Source organism: Danio rerio, chromosome 7 (genome assembly GCF_049306965.1).
Source record: "Danio rerio strain Tuebingen ecotype United States chromosome 7, GRCz12tu, whole genome shotgun sequence".
NCBI classification, from domain to species: Eukaryota; Metazoa; Chordata; class Actinopteri; order Cypriniformes; family Danionidae; genus Danio; species Danio rerio.
The window spans coordinates 30,692,057-30,707,414 of NC_133182.1; the positions used below are offsets into that span (position 1 = coordinate 30,692,057).

The window sequence follows — 15,358 nt, forward strand, 5'->3', positions numbered from 1 at the left end:
CTATCAGTCCAATTTTAACTGATTTATTCAGTCTTCACCAGCCATCATTGTGAACTGGATTAATTTATTCATTAAAAAGGATTTTACTCAAAAGAACAATTTAATGGCTTAAATTTGAATCTGTTTCTCATCTAAAGCCATTGTTTTGCTTAAAAAGATTTGTAAAACTGAATGCCAATCATATCTACATCTTTTGTGACACTTTTGTGACACTTCTTTGTCTTTTTAAAGCTTTAAATTTCCTCTTATAGCATGGGAAAGAGCGACCAGTGTGTGTCTTGTCTTCCATGGAGGAAAGACACATGGCTTATTATGAACATCACTCTTAAAAATAATGGTTCCAAAAGGGAGTTTTTGTAGTAAAAATAAGGAAACTTAATGATGATTAAGTCTTGAAGATAACTTTTTGTTGCAAAATATTTATATGGGTTGAATTTAAACAAACAAATTAAATTTAGTAATGTTCAACTTCATTTGTTTGTTTAAATTCAGCCCAAATAAACAGTTTACAACCACTTAACTAAACAAATTAAGTGAATTAAGTAAATTCAAGGAATTTTCTTTGTATAATTTTTGTCAGGTTTTCATCAAGTTATTGTAGAAAGAAATAAGGAAACTTTAGTGAACCGTTCTTAAAATAATTGTTGTTCCTTCTATATATATTTTTTCTGTTATTAAAAAAAACTTTTGTGCCATAGAAAGTTTTTTTTTTTATGTAACCAAAGATGTCATAATGTGTTAGGAGTGTATGATAATGTAATTTTAATTTGGGTGAACTATGCCTCAATGAGCTCTTGAACAAATATGGCAAAATTGTCCTCCACCTACTTCAACACTTTAACTAGATTGATGTTTGCTAAGTCAATAGACGAGCATGGCAACAACGAGTTTTTAGAATTTGCTATGATCTTGTCATTGCCGTATAACTAAGCACACTAGCATAAGGTGTGTACCATTCTTTTTCATTTGTACATTTGTTATTGCTAATGTCTTGGTACAGACTTCATGTTCTGACAGGTAGTTTATACCTCTCAGTTTAATACCTGCCTTTTGTTCTGTTCTACGTTTCTAACACTTGCAATTTTAGATCAGATATTTCCAAGCCATGAACAACACACGCGTCAGCTCCTGGTTTGTGATGGCTTTGCAGCTATCTTAAGCAACCAGACAGTTTTTCTGTTCCTAGAAGTGTTGGAAAACAAACAGAAAGGCGACCGTAGAGCTGTGGCATATGGGGAAGGACTCTGCGTTTAGGCGTTCACTCCTTATAATTAAGCAGCACAGCATGGACCTTCCCTGTTTCCAAAATAGAAGTGCTATATGCATTTTTAGTTCCTCATGTGGAATTAAAACCAAACCTCTCTTGTCACTGTGTTTTGCGGGCTGTGGTGATAGTAGGGTGGCACATGATGTGGTTCATTTTTGGCTTGAATACTGATTCTAGAGTACACTATCAAAATCTAGTGTCATGTTTTGTTGCCAGCTTCTTTGTCTGATGGAATACGCCTGGTTTCTTTTAATTTTATCGACCTTATTGTGCACACATTAGTGGACACAGCCATTGCAACCTTATTGGCTTGAGACTTCCGGTCTCATTGACTTCCATTGATTTTTAGATGATAAAAAGGCTTAAGCTACATGATATACACTGTAAAAAATGCTGGTTCCACATAATCGATTTACGTTAGGACAACATGAAGGAATTAAATTAACTGTGGATTGAACATAAAACAATTAAGTTTTCCAAAAAACATCAAGAATTGTGTTGTTTCACCTCATGTTATTCAAGTAGTTTAGGGCTGCAGAATATATTGTTTCAGCATGGCTATGGCAATGTGTTCGTTTAAAATAGTCACATTGTAGGATATGCAGTGTTGAGTATGTATTAGAATTTTATCATTTACATGTGTTTTTAAGGCCTGTGATTGTATAATGATTTTTAAAAGCATTCAGGTGTAAGAAATTGTACCATTTGTAACATTAATAATGATTAATTTTATTGAATTTCGTTTATTTTTTATAATTTAATTACTGTACCTGAATGCTAGTAGACTTGGAAAACCTAATGTCTTTTTCCTTATTGTATTCATAGATTGCTTATTAGATTTGATGGAGATGCACTTCTATGGCAGAATCATCTCTATCAATCTAACGTTATAAATTCCTTCCAAAAAAACATAAGTCATCTGGTGAAATTGCATTCATATTGCAAAATATATTGCAGAATAAAAAGTAGCACACTGTTACATTTTTCCAATATCGTGCAGCCCTAAAGTACTTTGAACAAACATCATTTTTTGAGTGTATTATACTTGATGATGAGGTATTTTCTTATTATATAATTTTTTTTAGATTTTTTAATATTTTTATGTATAGTCTTAAACACATTTGTTTGTCGAGCAAGTAGTTTGACCAGTTTTTTCGCTGTTTGTTTGAAGTCATTTCTCTCATAGCTGACTGAATGGGAAGTTCTGGGCAGAAACAACCTTACTTTCACATTACAGAATAAAGTAAATACACTACTAATTAAAAGTTTCAGTAAGAGTAAGGGAAATCATTACAGAAATAAATAATTCTTTTAATTGTTACAATTTGATTTTAAAATGGTATTATTACTCTGAGATTTCTGTATCTTTGATCAAATTAATGCAACCTTACTCAGAGAAAGTTAGAGATGCACTTCAAAGTCACAAACTTTGAAACTGAACCGCTTGTGTTGCACTGATAAGTGTAAACCGATATCTTGTTTGCAATGAACATTAATTGTTGTGAGCTTGAAATGTTTAACATTTAAGGATGTTGGTTTGTTTTTTATAACTTTCTTCTCCAAATAACAAAAAATCAGCTGTTTTGTGCAATATGGTATACAATTTTAATCTTTGAGGTTTTCTGAGGAATAGCGCTATTAAATTGTTGGTGTTTTATAGATTTGTTTTAAGTGAGCATTAAATAAATGTATTTTAATCATAAACATCGTACATTGAAAAAGATGATGTCTGCAAAATTGTTGCAAACAATTTATATGGGTTTAATTTAAACAAAGAAATTAAATTTAGTAATGTTCAGCTTGATTAGTTGATTCAAATTCAGCCCAAATAAATTGTTTACAGCAGGGCTGTCCAAACTCGGTCCTGGAGGGCCAGTGTCCTGCATAGTTTAGCTCCAACTTGCTTCAACTCACCTGCCTGGAAGTTTTTTTTATACCTAGAAAGAGCTTGATTAGCTAGTTCAAGTGAGTTTAATTGGGGTTGGAACTGAAATATGTAGGACACTGGCACTCCAGGACCGAGTTTGGACACCCCTGGTGTACAACCACTTAACTTGAAAAAAAAAAGTGAATTAAGTAAGTCCAAGGAATCATCTTTGAATAATTTTTTCAGTGTACTTGGGAGCACTATACTGAAAAGGTCATAATGGCTTTCTTGTTGCAGACATGTAAAAAAAAATGAAAGACTCATCAACTACCATACTCTGAGAATGTTTTAGTGACTCCTGCATGTGGTGTCATTTTAGAATAATGTGTCCATTCAGATTAACTGCTCCATTTAAATCTCTCCACCACTCCCTACACACACATGGAAGTCCAATGGTGCCTTGTCATCTAACAAAACATGGTCCTTGTCTCATGAACGGTGTCCTTTTACAAACCCACGCACACATTCTCTTTTTCTCTCTCTCTCTTTCTCTATCAGTCTCTCTGTTAGGCCTCTTCGTGCCTCTTATCATGTTGCTCTGATCCACTGACGTGTAACTTTTGCACAATGCAACAAGAGAATTCCTCTGCAAACCCGATCTGTCTTTAAGAGCAGAGTGTCTTGCACTTGCAATATTTAGCATCTTCTCTCCCTACTTTAGCCAACAATTTTACTCTTTAGCTCTACCATAATTTTTGTCCAAAGTCAAAGCTAAAAGACACAAGCGAAGGTGTACTGATCAAACATGCCACCCATTAACCCCCCTTTTCTAACAGGATGTATACACAGGAAGCCTGATCACATGGTCATACCTAAATATTTGATGCTGTTATTTTTAGATGCTCACTGACTTCTGCTCAAATTATTTCATCATGCACATTTGTTGTCAAGTGTGGTGTGGCTTAACCGTCAAGAACAGCCATTTCTGAAATATCAAGTAATCATCATCGGCCATAATATGTTGTGTATTTTGTCATCGGGTTGTAGTTATACTGTCATTCAAAGGATGGGGGTCTATACGATTTATTTATTTATATTTTTTTGTTATAAGTCTTATATTATGAAAAAAGCTGTGTTTATTTAATTAAGAAAATGTATAATAATATTTTGAAACATATTAATTTTTTTTCGTTGTAAAATGTATTATTTTGATTTTAGAGATAATAAATGTATATTTTTTAAAGAGGTTTTAACTTGCATTTGAATCACAGTGTATTTGATAACATTCGTAAGTATTATGCAAATTGAGCAATGAGCTGACATTGCATTTAATCAAGAAACTGATCTTTACTGATTGTTCTTTGGTTAGCCAATAAACAAATATTTCAGAAGCGTTGGCTGCGTTCACAGTGCTTCTGATAATCTACCATCTGCATCCCCTTCCCACTAGCAGTCTAGACTGATCTTCTGCTGTTTACTGGTAAATAAGAGAGGATGAGCTGCTGGTTAATCCCTGTAAATCAGAGGTTAGACACACGTTGATGCGTCTTCATGGCCATTTACAGGCTTGGCTGCATGCCGAGCGGAAGAGGAAGTTGTTTAAAATTTGCGACCGGGTGTGTGTCTGTGAAAAGATGTGTAATAGAGATAGTGGGTCTTCATACTGAGATACATACAGATAAATTGAGCTATAAATATGCCTGTGTGCATCTGAAGATTGAAGTTTTTATATAAATGTCTATGTTAAACTGATAATAATGAAGGTCCCACTTTATATTAAGTGGCCTTTACTACTGGGAACTTTCATTGGAAAATAAGTACAATGTACTTATGCTTATAATGTATTGCACAACTCTTAAGATGCCACTGAGGTGGGATATGGGTAGGGTTAGGGATAGGTTAGGTGGTATGGGTAGGTGTACATGTGGGTTAAAGTGTAAGGGATAGTCAACAGTTTAATTATTAATGTAAGCACACTTTTTTAAAAAAAAATGAAGGGTTCCACACAATTCGTTAATGTTGTCTCAACACAAATTGATTAAGTTAACATAACAAATTTGAAGTGGATTGACCCTAAAACAAATTAAGTTTCCCCCAAAATCTCCAAAATTGTGTTGTTTAAGCTCATTTTAGTAGTTTAAATAAGCAGCAAACATTTTTGAGTGTAGAATTTAGTTTTAGATGTAGTTACATGCAAATAATTTTTATGTACAAGTAGTTTAAAAACTTGTCTGTACAGAGCATCCGGAAAGTTTTCAGAGCGCTTCACTTTTTCCACATTTTTTATGTTACAGCCTTATTCCAAAATGGTTTGAATTCATTTATTTCCTCAAAATTCTACACACAATACCCCATAATGACAATGTGAAAAGATTTTTTGAAATTGTTGCAAATTAATTAAAATAAGTATTCACAGCCTTTGCCGTGAAGCTCTAAATTGAGCTCAGGTACATTCTGTTTGCACTGATCATTCTTGAGATCTTCCAGCAGCTTAATTGGAGTTCACCTGTGATAAATTCAGTTGATTTGACATGATTTAAAAAGGCGTACGCCTGTCTATGTAAGGTCCTAGGGTTGACAGTGCATGTCAAAGCACAAACTAAGCATGAGGACAAAGGAATTGTCTGTAGACCTCCGAGACAGGATTGTCTCAACGCACAGGGCTGGGTAATGTTATAGAAAACTTCTGCTGCTTTGAAAGTTTCAATGAGCACAGTGGCCTCCGTCATCCTTAAGTGGAAGATGTTTTGAACCACCAGGACTCTTCCTAGAGCTGGCCCGCCATCTAAGCTGAGGGATCGGGGAAGAAGGGCCTTAGTCAGGGAGGTGATTAATAACCTGATGGTAACTCTCAGCTCAAGTGTTTGTGGAGAGAGGAAAACCTTACAGAAGGACAAGCATCTGTGTAGCCATTCACCAATCAGGCCTCTATGGTAGAGTGGACAGGCGGAAGCCACTCCCCGCCTGAAATTTGCCAAAAGGCATCTTGGGACTCTCAGACCATAAGAAACAAAATTCTCTGGTCTGGTGAGGTTACAATTGCAGTATGATGAATGCAGCAATGTACAGAGACATCCTAAATGAAAATTTCTTCAGAGTACTCTTGACTTCAGACTGGGGTGATGATTTGTCTTCTAGCAGGACAATGACCCAAAGCACATCGCCAAAATACTAATGGAGTGGCTTCACCACAGGGAATGTCTATGAGTGGCCCAGCCAGAGCCCAGACCTAAATCCTATTGAACATTTCTGGAGAGATCTAAAAATGGCTGTACACCGTCGCTTCCCATCCAACCTGATAGAACTTGAGAGGTACTGCAAAGAGGAATGGGCAGAAATTTCCAAAGACAGGTGTGCCAAGCTTGTGGCATCATATTCAAAAAGTCTTGAGGCTGTAATTGCTGCCAAAAGTGCATCAACAAACGATTGAGCAAAGGCTGTGAATACTTATGAATGTGATTTTTCAGGTTTTTTATTTTTAATAAATTAGGAACAATTTAAAAAAATCTATTTTTCACATTGTCATTATGGGGTATTGTGTGTAGAATTTTGAGGAAATAAATGAATTTAATCCATTTTGGAATAAGGCTGTAACATAAAAAAACGTGGAAAAAGTGTAGCGCTACTTTCAGGATGCATTGTACATAAGTGTACTGTACCAAATTATTTAATTAAATGTAAGTACATAGAAATTAAGGCCACTTAATATAAAGTGGGACCTTAATGAATTACCCAGTGGACATTTTGATGTCAAAATGACAAAGACATCAAAAAATGCAAATCAATTTGATGTCAAAACATTGACGCCAATTTGACATCCACAAGTTGACTTCCTTTCGACCACCAAAATAACAACACAAGAAGTAATATAAGAGGTTTTATTTTTCTAAAACCTTCAATTGCAAATGGCAAATTTACACAGAATTTTGGATGTCTGTAGTTCATGTCAAAACACCATCAAATTGACATCTATTGTGTCAAAGAACTGTAATCAGTGTAAAGGACTGTCCTGTCACTGTTTGACAAAAGTGTCCTCAAAAGTGCCAAAAGTGGCCTCAAGGTTGTTAATTGACATAAAATTGATTTGCATTTTTGACTTTTTATAAATGTTTTTTTTTTTTTTTTTTTTTTTTTTTGTGGCGTTTTGAGATGAAGGTGCCTGCTGGGCAACAGATTACTCAGGTTTTCTAATAAATATATAATAATAAGTATTGAATAAGTAGTGGTGGATATGAAGTACATGTGTACTTTTGTTGTAAAAGTCAGTCAGTACTGTGTGGGCTCAGATTCCAAACAAGTGTAGTCATAAGAAAATCATGTCATTTAGTAAAATGTTCACCAGTATTTGTGCCTGTGATGCAAATCTTCTCACAGGACCCAACCTCCATCTTAGCTATCCTGCACCCTGCCCTGCTGTAACCCCTGAATCCGTCCCAGCTGTGAGACAAACACTCCTTACTGCGCTCACACATAAAGTGCTCACAGCTGGGGTTTGTGTTTTCTTCTCCCTCACTCTTCCTCTCAGCGACTTGATTATTCCTTTCCAGCATACGCACATCTCTGTTCAATTTTGCCTCTTAATGTGTCTGGATGATCCTTAGAGCCAGCAGAAGAGGAAGTGCTATGTTTAGAGTGAAGCAAAATGTGCTTTTCCTTTATTTCCATATGTGTGACTTATGTAGTTCAGCCAAAGACAGAAGTAGACATGTCTGCTAAAACAGATTTTAACAGTGCAATTTAAAAATGAGAGTTTTGGTTTGTTTAGATAATTAGAAAGTTCAACAGCAATTAGGGGTGTGCGATTTGGGGAAAATATCTCATTGCAATTTGTTTTTTACATATATTGCGATTTCGATTTGATTTGCGATTTCACTTTGTAAGCTTCAGCTCAATAATGTTTATTAGCTAAAAAAGGAACTGAAATGATATTAACTTACTCCAACATTTATTCAAATAAAACACCATTTCTTTTTGCTTGAGCAAACAGTAAGCACAAAGAAAATGACCTTACTTTTCTGTAAATAAGTTCAACTAAATAGTGTAGTTTATTATACAAACAAAAAAATAATAATTAGAAAAATACAGAACACTCAGCAAAGAGCCTTTCTGTAGCTTATATTGTATATAAGCAAAATAATCACTACAGATGCTACACAAAATATCACAACATTCATCGTACAGCTGTGGTACAGCAAAATGGCTAAAATATGCGTGAGACAGGAGAGTATATTCCCTATCCAGCATTTGGATGAGGTTTTTAAATCCCTTTTTGGTCACTGCATTAAAAGGCACTGAGTCTTTAGCGAAATAGTCAGTTATGGTGTTAGTTATCTCCTAGTGCCTTTGTGATATTTTTTGAGATGATACTTTGTGATATTTTTTCATACGGTGTAACAGCTGCAAACAACTCTGAAATTGTACTTATCATACGGTGGCCAAGAGAGCTTAATGTGCTGCAATTAAGGAAAACACGTGCAATTGTGAAAAACAGCAGCAAATTAAAAAAAGATCTTCGTCCGTTTGACAGCACATGAGCTGTAAATCCTCAACGCATACACTTTAAAAACATGCTACATTTTTACACAACGCAAACAATTTACAAAAAACGCACTGCATTTTATCAATAGCACGTATCACAACGGAAATGATTTAATAGGACCCATAAATGTGACATATGCGACAATTTAGAATATGGTTTTTTAGGTTCAAAAAATACAAAAGACATGGGAATCAATATGTTACAATAAACAAACAAAAAACTCCCCTTTCAAAGATCACCTACAACTTCACTGAGCAATATAGTCATGGCACAGTTCCATGCCTCTTGTTTTTGGGTCCACATGAAACATTTGCGTTGTGTTTCAATGCTTTTGCAAGTGTTGTGTGAAAATGCTGCACGTTTCAAAAAATGTGTTTGTGTTGTGAGGATTTACAGCATGTGTGCTGTCAAACGGATGAAGATTTTTTTGTAATTTGCAGGCGTTTGTTTTATAATTGCACGTGTTTTCTTAAATTGCAGCATGTTAAGCTCTTTTGGCCACAGTTTGATTTGGTGAATTGCTCATTAAAACTTGCTGCCATCTTGTTTTTTCATTGGCATATTCATTCATGAGAGGTCTAAACCAACCAAGGTTCCAGCACAAAACAGCTCGGCAAAATAATGTACTTATTATGGCAACAATCATGCCACTCTGTTTATAACAAGCATGTGCCCCAGTTATGTCATGTATTACTTTAATATCTGTCCACTATTTAAAAGTCTATTTTCATAGTATTAAAACAATATAAATAAACTTTGTTGTTATTTTCTGGAGATATGTACGTGTGATCATGACATATTGGAATTACTGTAAATACAAGATTTCAGTTTATGTCCTCGTATGAGTTGTGGTGTGAGACCGCTGCACCTCAAGCAGAACCTAAGAAAAATGTGGGTGCTTAGAGTAATAATTAAATGTACTTATTAAGCAGTTATTGTAATATACATTTTTAATTAGTGTGGTTGACAAATTATTTGGTAGATGTCTAAGACTGTTGCAATAGAAATGAATAGACCCTAGTCAGTGTATGTCAAGAGAATATTACATGTCAACTTGGAATTACAGTAATTACGCCATGGCATTAACACAGCATTCGATTGATGTCAGATCTTCTCAAAACAATTCTCAAGAATTATTAGTGCAAATAAAATGTGTCTCTCTCAATCTGTTTTTATTTATCCTGACAATTGGTTCCTGATACACCTGCCTTTGATGAACTCTGCTGTCTTGCTGTTTGTATAAAAAAAAACACACACACATTTAGGACTCTCAGCATGCGTGTACATACTCGGGTAATAGTAAAGTTTATGCGACTGTTTAGTCAGCACAACAGGTCATTTCTTTTAATAGGGCATCGTTTTTCTGCCAACATGAAAGGAGAGGCACGGTAGCTTCTCAGGAGAGGGCTTTTCCAGGAAGGCCTTTAGGAAGGGGCCTCAAGAGTGTTCGTTACCTGAATGCTCAGTGATCCAGTTGCTGTGCAGATAAAAAATAAATGATTTCCATTTATTGTTTTCTGTTAACTCTTGACCATATTGGTTGGAAGCAGAATAGAACAAACAAAACAATGATACATGCTAAACATAAGCACTGCCAGCATTTCCTTTTATACACAAAATGTTTTAAAATGTGAATCATCCCCTGCTCAGTTTATTATTGTGTTTTTCCTCTGACTTCCTTGTTCCTTTTTTTGTACAGGTGAAATAGTTGTGAACGAGGCGAACTTTGTAAGAAAGTGCATCGGTGCAGACAGTGGTCAGGATGACCTTTGGGGCAAACTTGTGTGTACCAACTTCAAGGTCTCCTTCATTTCCCATAATTCATTGCCACAGCAGGTAAGCTCAGACTTGTCAGAGTCATTTTTTTCTATAACCTGTCTGTGAAAGTCAATTATCTGAGAAAATAATTTTTTTTGTCTAAAATTGGCTGAAATACAATTTAAATATATACAATTCCAAAGACTACAGAATACACAAGACATGTCACTCGAATAGTTTTGAACGGTCAATATGGTAAATGAAGCCCCGTCTACTAGTACTGGAGCCAATCAGAGATTGCTATAGACTGACGTTTCTCCAGGGGACAGGCTCGGACCACATGTGAATTTCTGCAGATTTTGTGTGATTTGAACGTTTAGAAACTAAAGGGATTACTATGAAATTGAATTGTAAGCTTGGTGAGCAATTTTGTAGAATTTGATGTTTCTCCAGTGATTTTCTCCAGACTTTTGTTATACTTATAATCAAATAATTAAGTATGTACACCTTTAGAATTGGTTTGGATTAGGCTTGGATTAGTATTTTGATACCGTCAAACCTCCTCCCTATATCATCTCGGTAATAAACCGGGGAAAAAAAAATTATGACATAAGGCTTAGACAGCATCACCAAACTGTTGGCTTGTGCATAAACCGTTCAGAAGCGAAATATCAAACACTAATACTGAAAGCATAACAAAATAACATTCACAACAATATTAACAACTTTTATTAGCAACAAATAGCTGTTTAGAAAAAAGTGCAAATACAACAATCAAACAGAATTAAATTAACATAAACATTCAGATCATTTTTCGCACAGAAACGTGCACGCAAATGAAATAAATTTGACCTTTTTTCTACAGAGTGGAAAGAGATTATTTTATTTGCTAAGTAATATGTTACTGCATCAGTATAGGTTTTTTAACGAACACTGTCCCTTTTAAACCTTCTTGTTGCACAATTTGCAAATTGTCTCATTCGTATTTACCGCCTCTCCCTTCTCGTTTGGTCAAAATCTGAAATACTAACTGCAGAAGTTGTGTTCCTTTTTGAGACCAAGGAACTTGGTGCGTGACTCGTCATCTTTTCCTACCTCTCTCTTTCTCCTCCACGCTGTCCCATGATGACAACCATGCGTTTTAGGCATTAAATAAATTATATTTAATATTCAATCCTTGTCTTAAATATTCAATCCTTGTCTCATATATAAGTGCATTGTTTTTATGATGTATAACGGTATTGATACGGTTGCTATTTTTAGCCAGCAACAATACAACAATTAGCGAGTAGGCTATGGTGTTTAAACAATGCTTAGTTGGTACTAAGATACCCAAAGTGTTCCAAAAAAATGGCTCCCACACAATTACATCACTAAAACCAGCTTGAATGGTTGATTCAAGGCCAAATTCTTGTCCTCCCATTTAAATGTTGCAGCAGAAATCAAGACACATGCTGTTCTACTTTCCTCTGTTGTAACAAGTGGCTTTTTCAGTTTTTGTTGCCTTTCTAACTGCTCAAACCATTTTTGCGCATATAAACAAACTGCTGCTCACTGGATGTTTTAACTTTTTGGGCCATATTGTGTAAACCCTAGAGATTGTTGTGTGTGAAACTGTAGACTGAAATAGGCAGACCAGCGTGTCTGTAACTCACAATAGTGCTAAATCAGTACCTACTGGTTGTAAGGACTCACCAATTTGCACATTTTGTATGTGACATATTCAGTGCAATTGAATAAATTCTCTTAATGAGCTGATGTTCAGAATCAGGTGTGTTAAAGGAGGAGACAAGTCCAGAGCAGCGGTTCCCCTGGATGACTATTGAAAATAATTAATACCTAAATCCGTAGATATCCATGTGATTTGCTGATTAGATAAGTGTATAAACAAAATGACGATAGGTGTACTTAAAGTGGGCAGTGAGTGTATACAGTTGCCATATTAACTGAAATGACACAAGATACTTAGAGCAAAAAAATAACATTTCAGCTTTAAGTATCGAGGAAAGCAGTTCAACATTATGCAAAAATCGGGTGCAATAGGAGGAAATAGGGATGCAACAAATTTTGATCAAAAGAAAAAAACAGCCGAAAATATGAGCTAAATAAAACCAGTGCTCAGTGGTGTTCAGTGTAGTGTTGTCACGGCACTGGAATTTTGGTATCAATCAGTACTGAAATTTCTATTTTCCGCTAGCATTTGAACACTGCATAGTGCGTTATTAAACACCACTGATTTGCAATTGCTTTTACATGCTCAACAGAAATGACTGTGGTTGGCCGTGATGGTCATCAGTTAATTGCACTTCACCTCAGTTTACCGAGTGCAAACACAGATACCGGGACATTTGAGCATTTTAAAGCCACAAAGATCAAACTGATCTGTCTATGGGCTGACGTACAGTACGAGTGATCCACTGATGACTCGATTGATCGTCAACACAATGGCAAATCAGCTGTGTTAAAGTATGCGCTCAACAGGGCTTAAATGTTAGCGGTGTTTTTCACAGATTGATAATGAAATTTCCATATCATGACAACACTAATTTAGCGTGCTGGTTTTAATCTCCTTCTTTTAATCTAAACTGGCTTTCACACCAGATGCAAAAAGTGCTGTTCTATGAAACCCAATTGTTTCAATGTATTGTGCTAAGGAAATGTGTAATTAGCTTGTGTGAAATGTGGTGAAATGTCTGGAAATTCCAGGACAAATCTTGAAAATCCAATCATGTACATGTATACTAATCTATGTATGAACCACACATGCTCATTGGACAAAGTCTGCTCAAATAATGCACAGACAGAACATTTGTATAGACCATTTTGAGAAATGTAAACAATAACAATGGTCCTAACGTATTTCCTGTTTTACATTTTTAATTTCTATTGCTTCCGAAAATCCAGAAAGGTCCACATATTGATAAATAATGTTATGATAGCTGTTTTAACGTGAAAATATGATTGAATTGCCTCGTTACAGTTGACAAAATCTGATGCAATGACATTACCACATTGAAATGGTCTATACACAGTAGTTTAATTGTTCCAGCTGATTGTACGCTACTCTGCTTTCATGACAACACTGCTACAAGAACACCTCTCGACTCACAGGTTTATTGTCAATATGTTCATTGTCATCCCTGTGAATTAGTTTACAGTTTTGTCATTTTACTGTATAATGCAGTTGTGTTTTTATTAATGTCTTGTCTACTAATCTCTACTTGCTTAGATGAAAGTGGCATATAAGCAGGGAACTAAATTTCAGTCCTTGTTTCAGGTCATGTCATGTGAAAGAATACAAAGTTCCTTTCCAGAGCTGTGAAATCAGCTATTTACCTGTACAGTGACTACTACCTATAAACAAGTTAAACAAGTTAATAATCTCCCCCAGTCCACTCATCATCATCTCATTTACTAGGAAAGAAAGTCAATTATTACAATGCTACAATGTTGATACGGGTCACTCACTCACTGCACTTGTTTATCCATCAGGCCATTCATAGCTTGTGAGCTTCTCCTTACAGCATAATGTCAATGAAATGAATTGAAAGCCAATGAATAAGGAATGATCATTGTCTCTTTTTTATTGTGTGCAGAGATTTCAGTGTACCCACCGGCTTCTGGGTGAGCATGATATCCCGCTGGCTTGTGTGGAGCAGGTAGTAACAGGTAATTTAACAGCATGTAAACACTCTTTCACTCTTCCTTACACCTGCAGACCACCTGCTTCTTCAGAACTTTTTGAATGACTGGACTCTATGAATAAAATGACTGTCAGAGATCAGCGTTGCATGTAAGCTCTAGTGTGTGCATAATATAGAGGAAAGTATTACAGCTTGATTAAATAGTTCTGTGGCAGGATTTCTTGAATTCTTTTTTGAAACAAGGATCCCTTTCATATACCCAAACTGTTATTGGATGCTCCCACATGCATAAAGCATTGTGAATACTATGAGTGAAGCTGTTTTCTCACACCCGCTAACAGGTTCATGTTAAACGCAATAGAAATTTGGTTTACATTTTGATCTATGCGAATAGTTATTAATTCCCCTAAAGTATGATTTTAATACATTTTTATTTCGATCATAGGTTGCACTGTCATTCAAACTGAAGCTATAAGAATTAAAAGTGCAATAGAGATTTTTTCATCACACTTCATACAGTTTTACCATGATTTAAATTAGACACTATCTAAAATGTGTAATAGCTCTAATAGTTTATTTACACTCTTTTTGTGTTCCGAATAAGATTAATTTAATGAAATTAAAACATTCTGTTTTAGGAGGAAAGTGGAGGAAATTATTGAAGGATTCATGTTTTTTTTTCTGGGAACAAATATACTAAAGGACCTGTTGACATGTAATTGAACCAGATTTTGTTAAAACCAAACAATACAAACATAAAAATATAACAAAACAAAAATAATCTGAAAATAACATATGTAATAATAACAAGAGAATGACACAAGGATGATGTACTGAGTTACTGAAATGTATCTAATACTTTATATAAAAGGCTTTTTTTTTCGTGATGGCAGCTTAAAGACGCCTCTCATATGGAGAAAAAAGTCATGCATTGTTCAGGTGTGATATTAAATAGATTTCAGAAGAGTGTAAAAGTCTTAATGGTTCTGTGGGTCTTGTCTACCAAATCTGAACTTTAATATGTATTTTATATTGGATTCAAGGGTGATTGGCTAGGCCATTATAAGGCTTGATTTTCTTTCTCTGAAAGCATTTGAGAGTTTCCTTGGCTGTGTTTTGGATCATTGTCTTGTGAAACGTCCACCCGGATTTCATCTTCATCATCTTGGGAATGTAAATGTTGGGCTGAATCAGCTAATATTAATTTATTGTGACAGGGCAGAGGGTTGCTGAATAACTACTGATAGATTTCAGCCGCTGTCTGGGCTTTCGATGCCTTTGTA

The 15,358-nt window shown here is 35.2% G+C and overlaps 1 protein-coding gene across 2 annotated transcripts in view; it reads left to right on the plus strand.

The window, feature by feature from the left end:
* mtmr10 (myotubularin related protein 10) overlaps positions 1 to 15,358 on the plus strand; it is a 46,943-nt gene that overhangs the window by 3,631 nt on the left and 27,954 nt on the right. For both annotated transcript variants that reach the window (XM_005168881.6, NM_001077597.2), the window contains 2 exon segments: positions 10,373 to 10,509; positions 14,028 to 14,100. In XM_005168881.6, coding sequence (XP_005168938.2) covers positions 10,373 to 10,509; positions 14,028 to 14,100 — 210 coding nt within the window.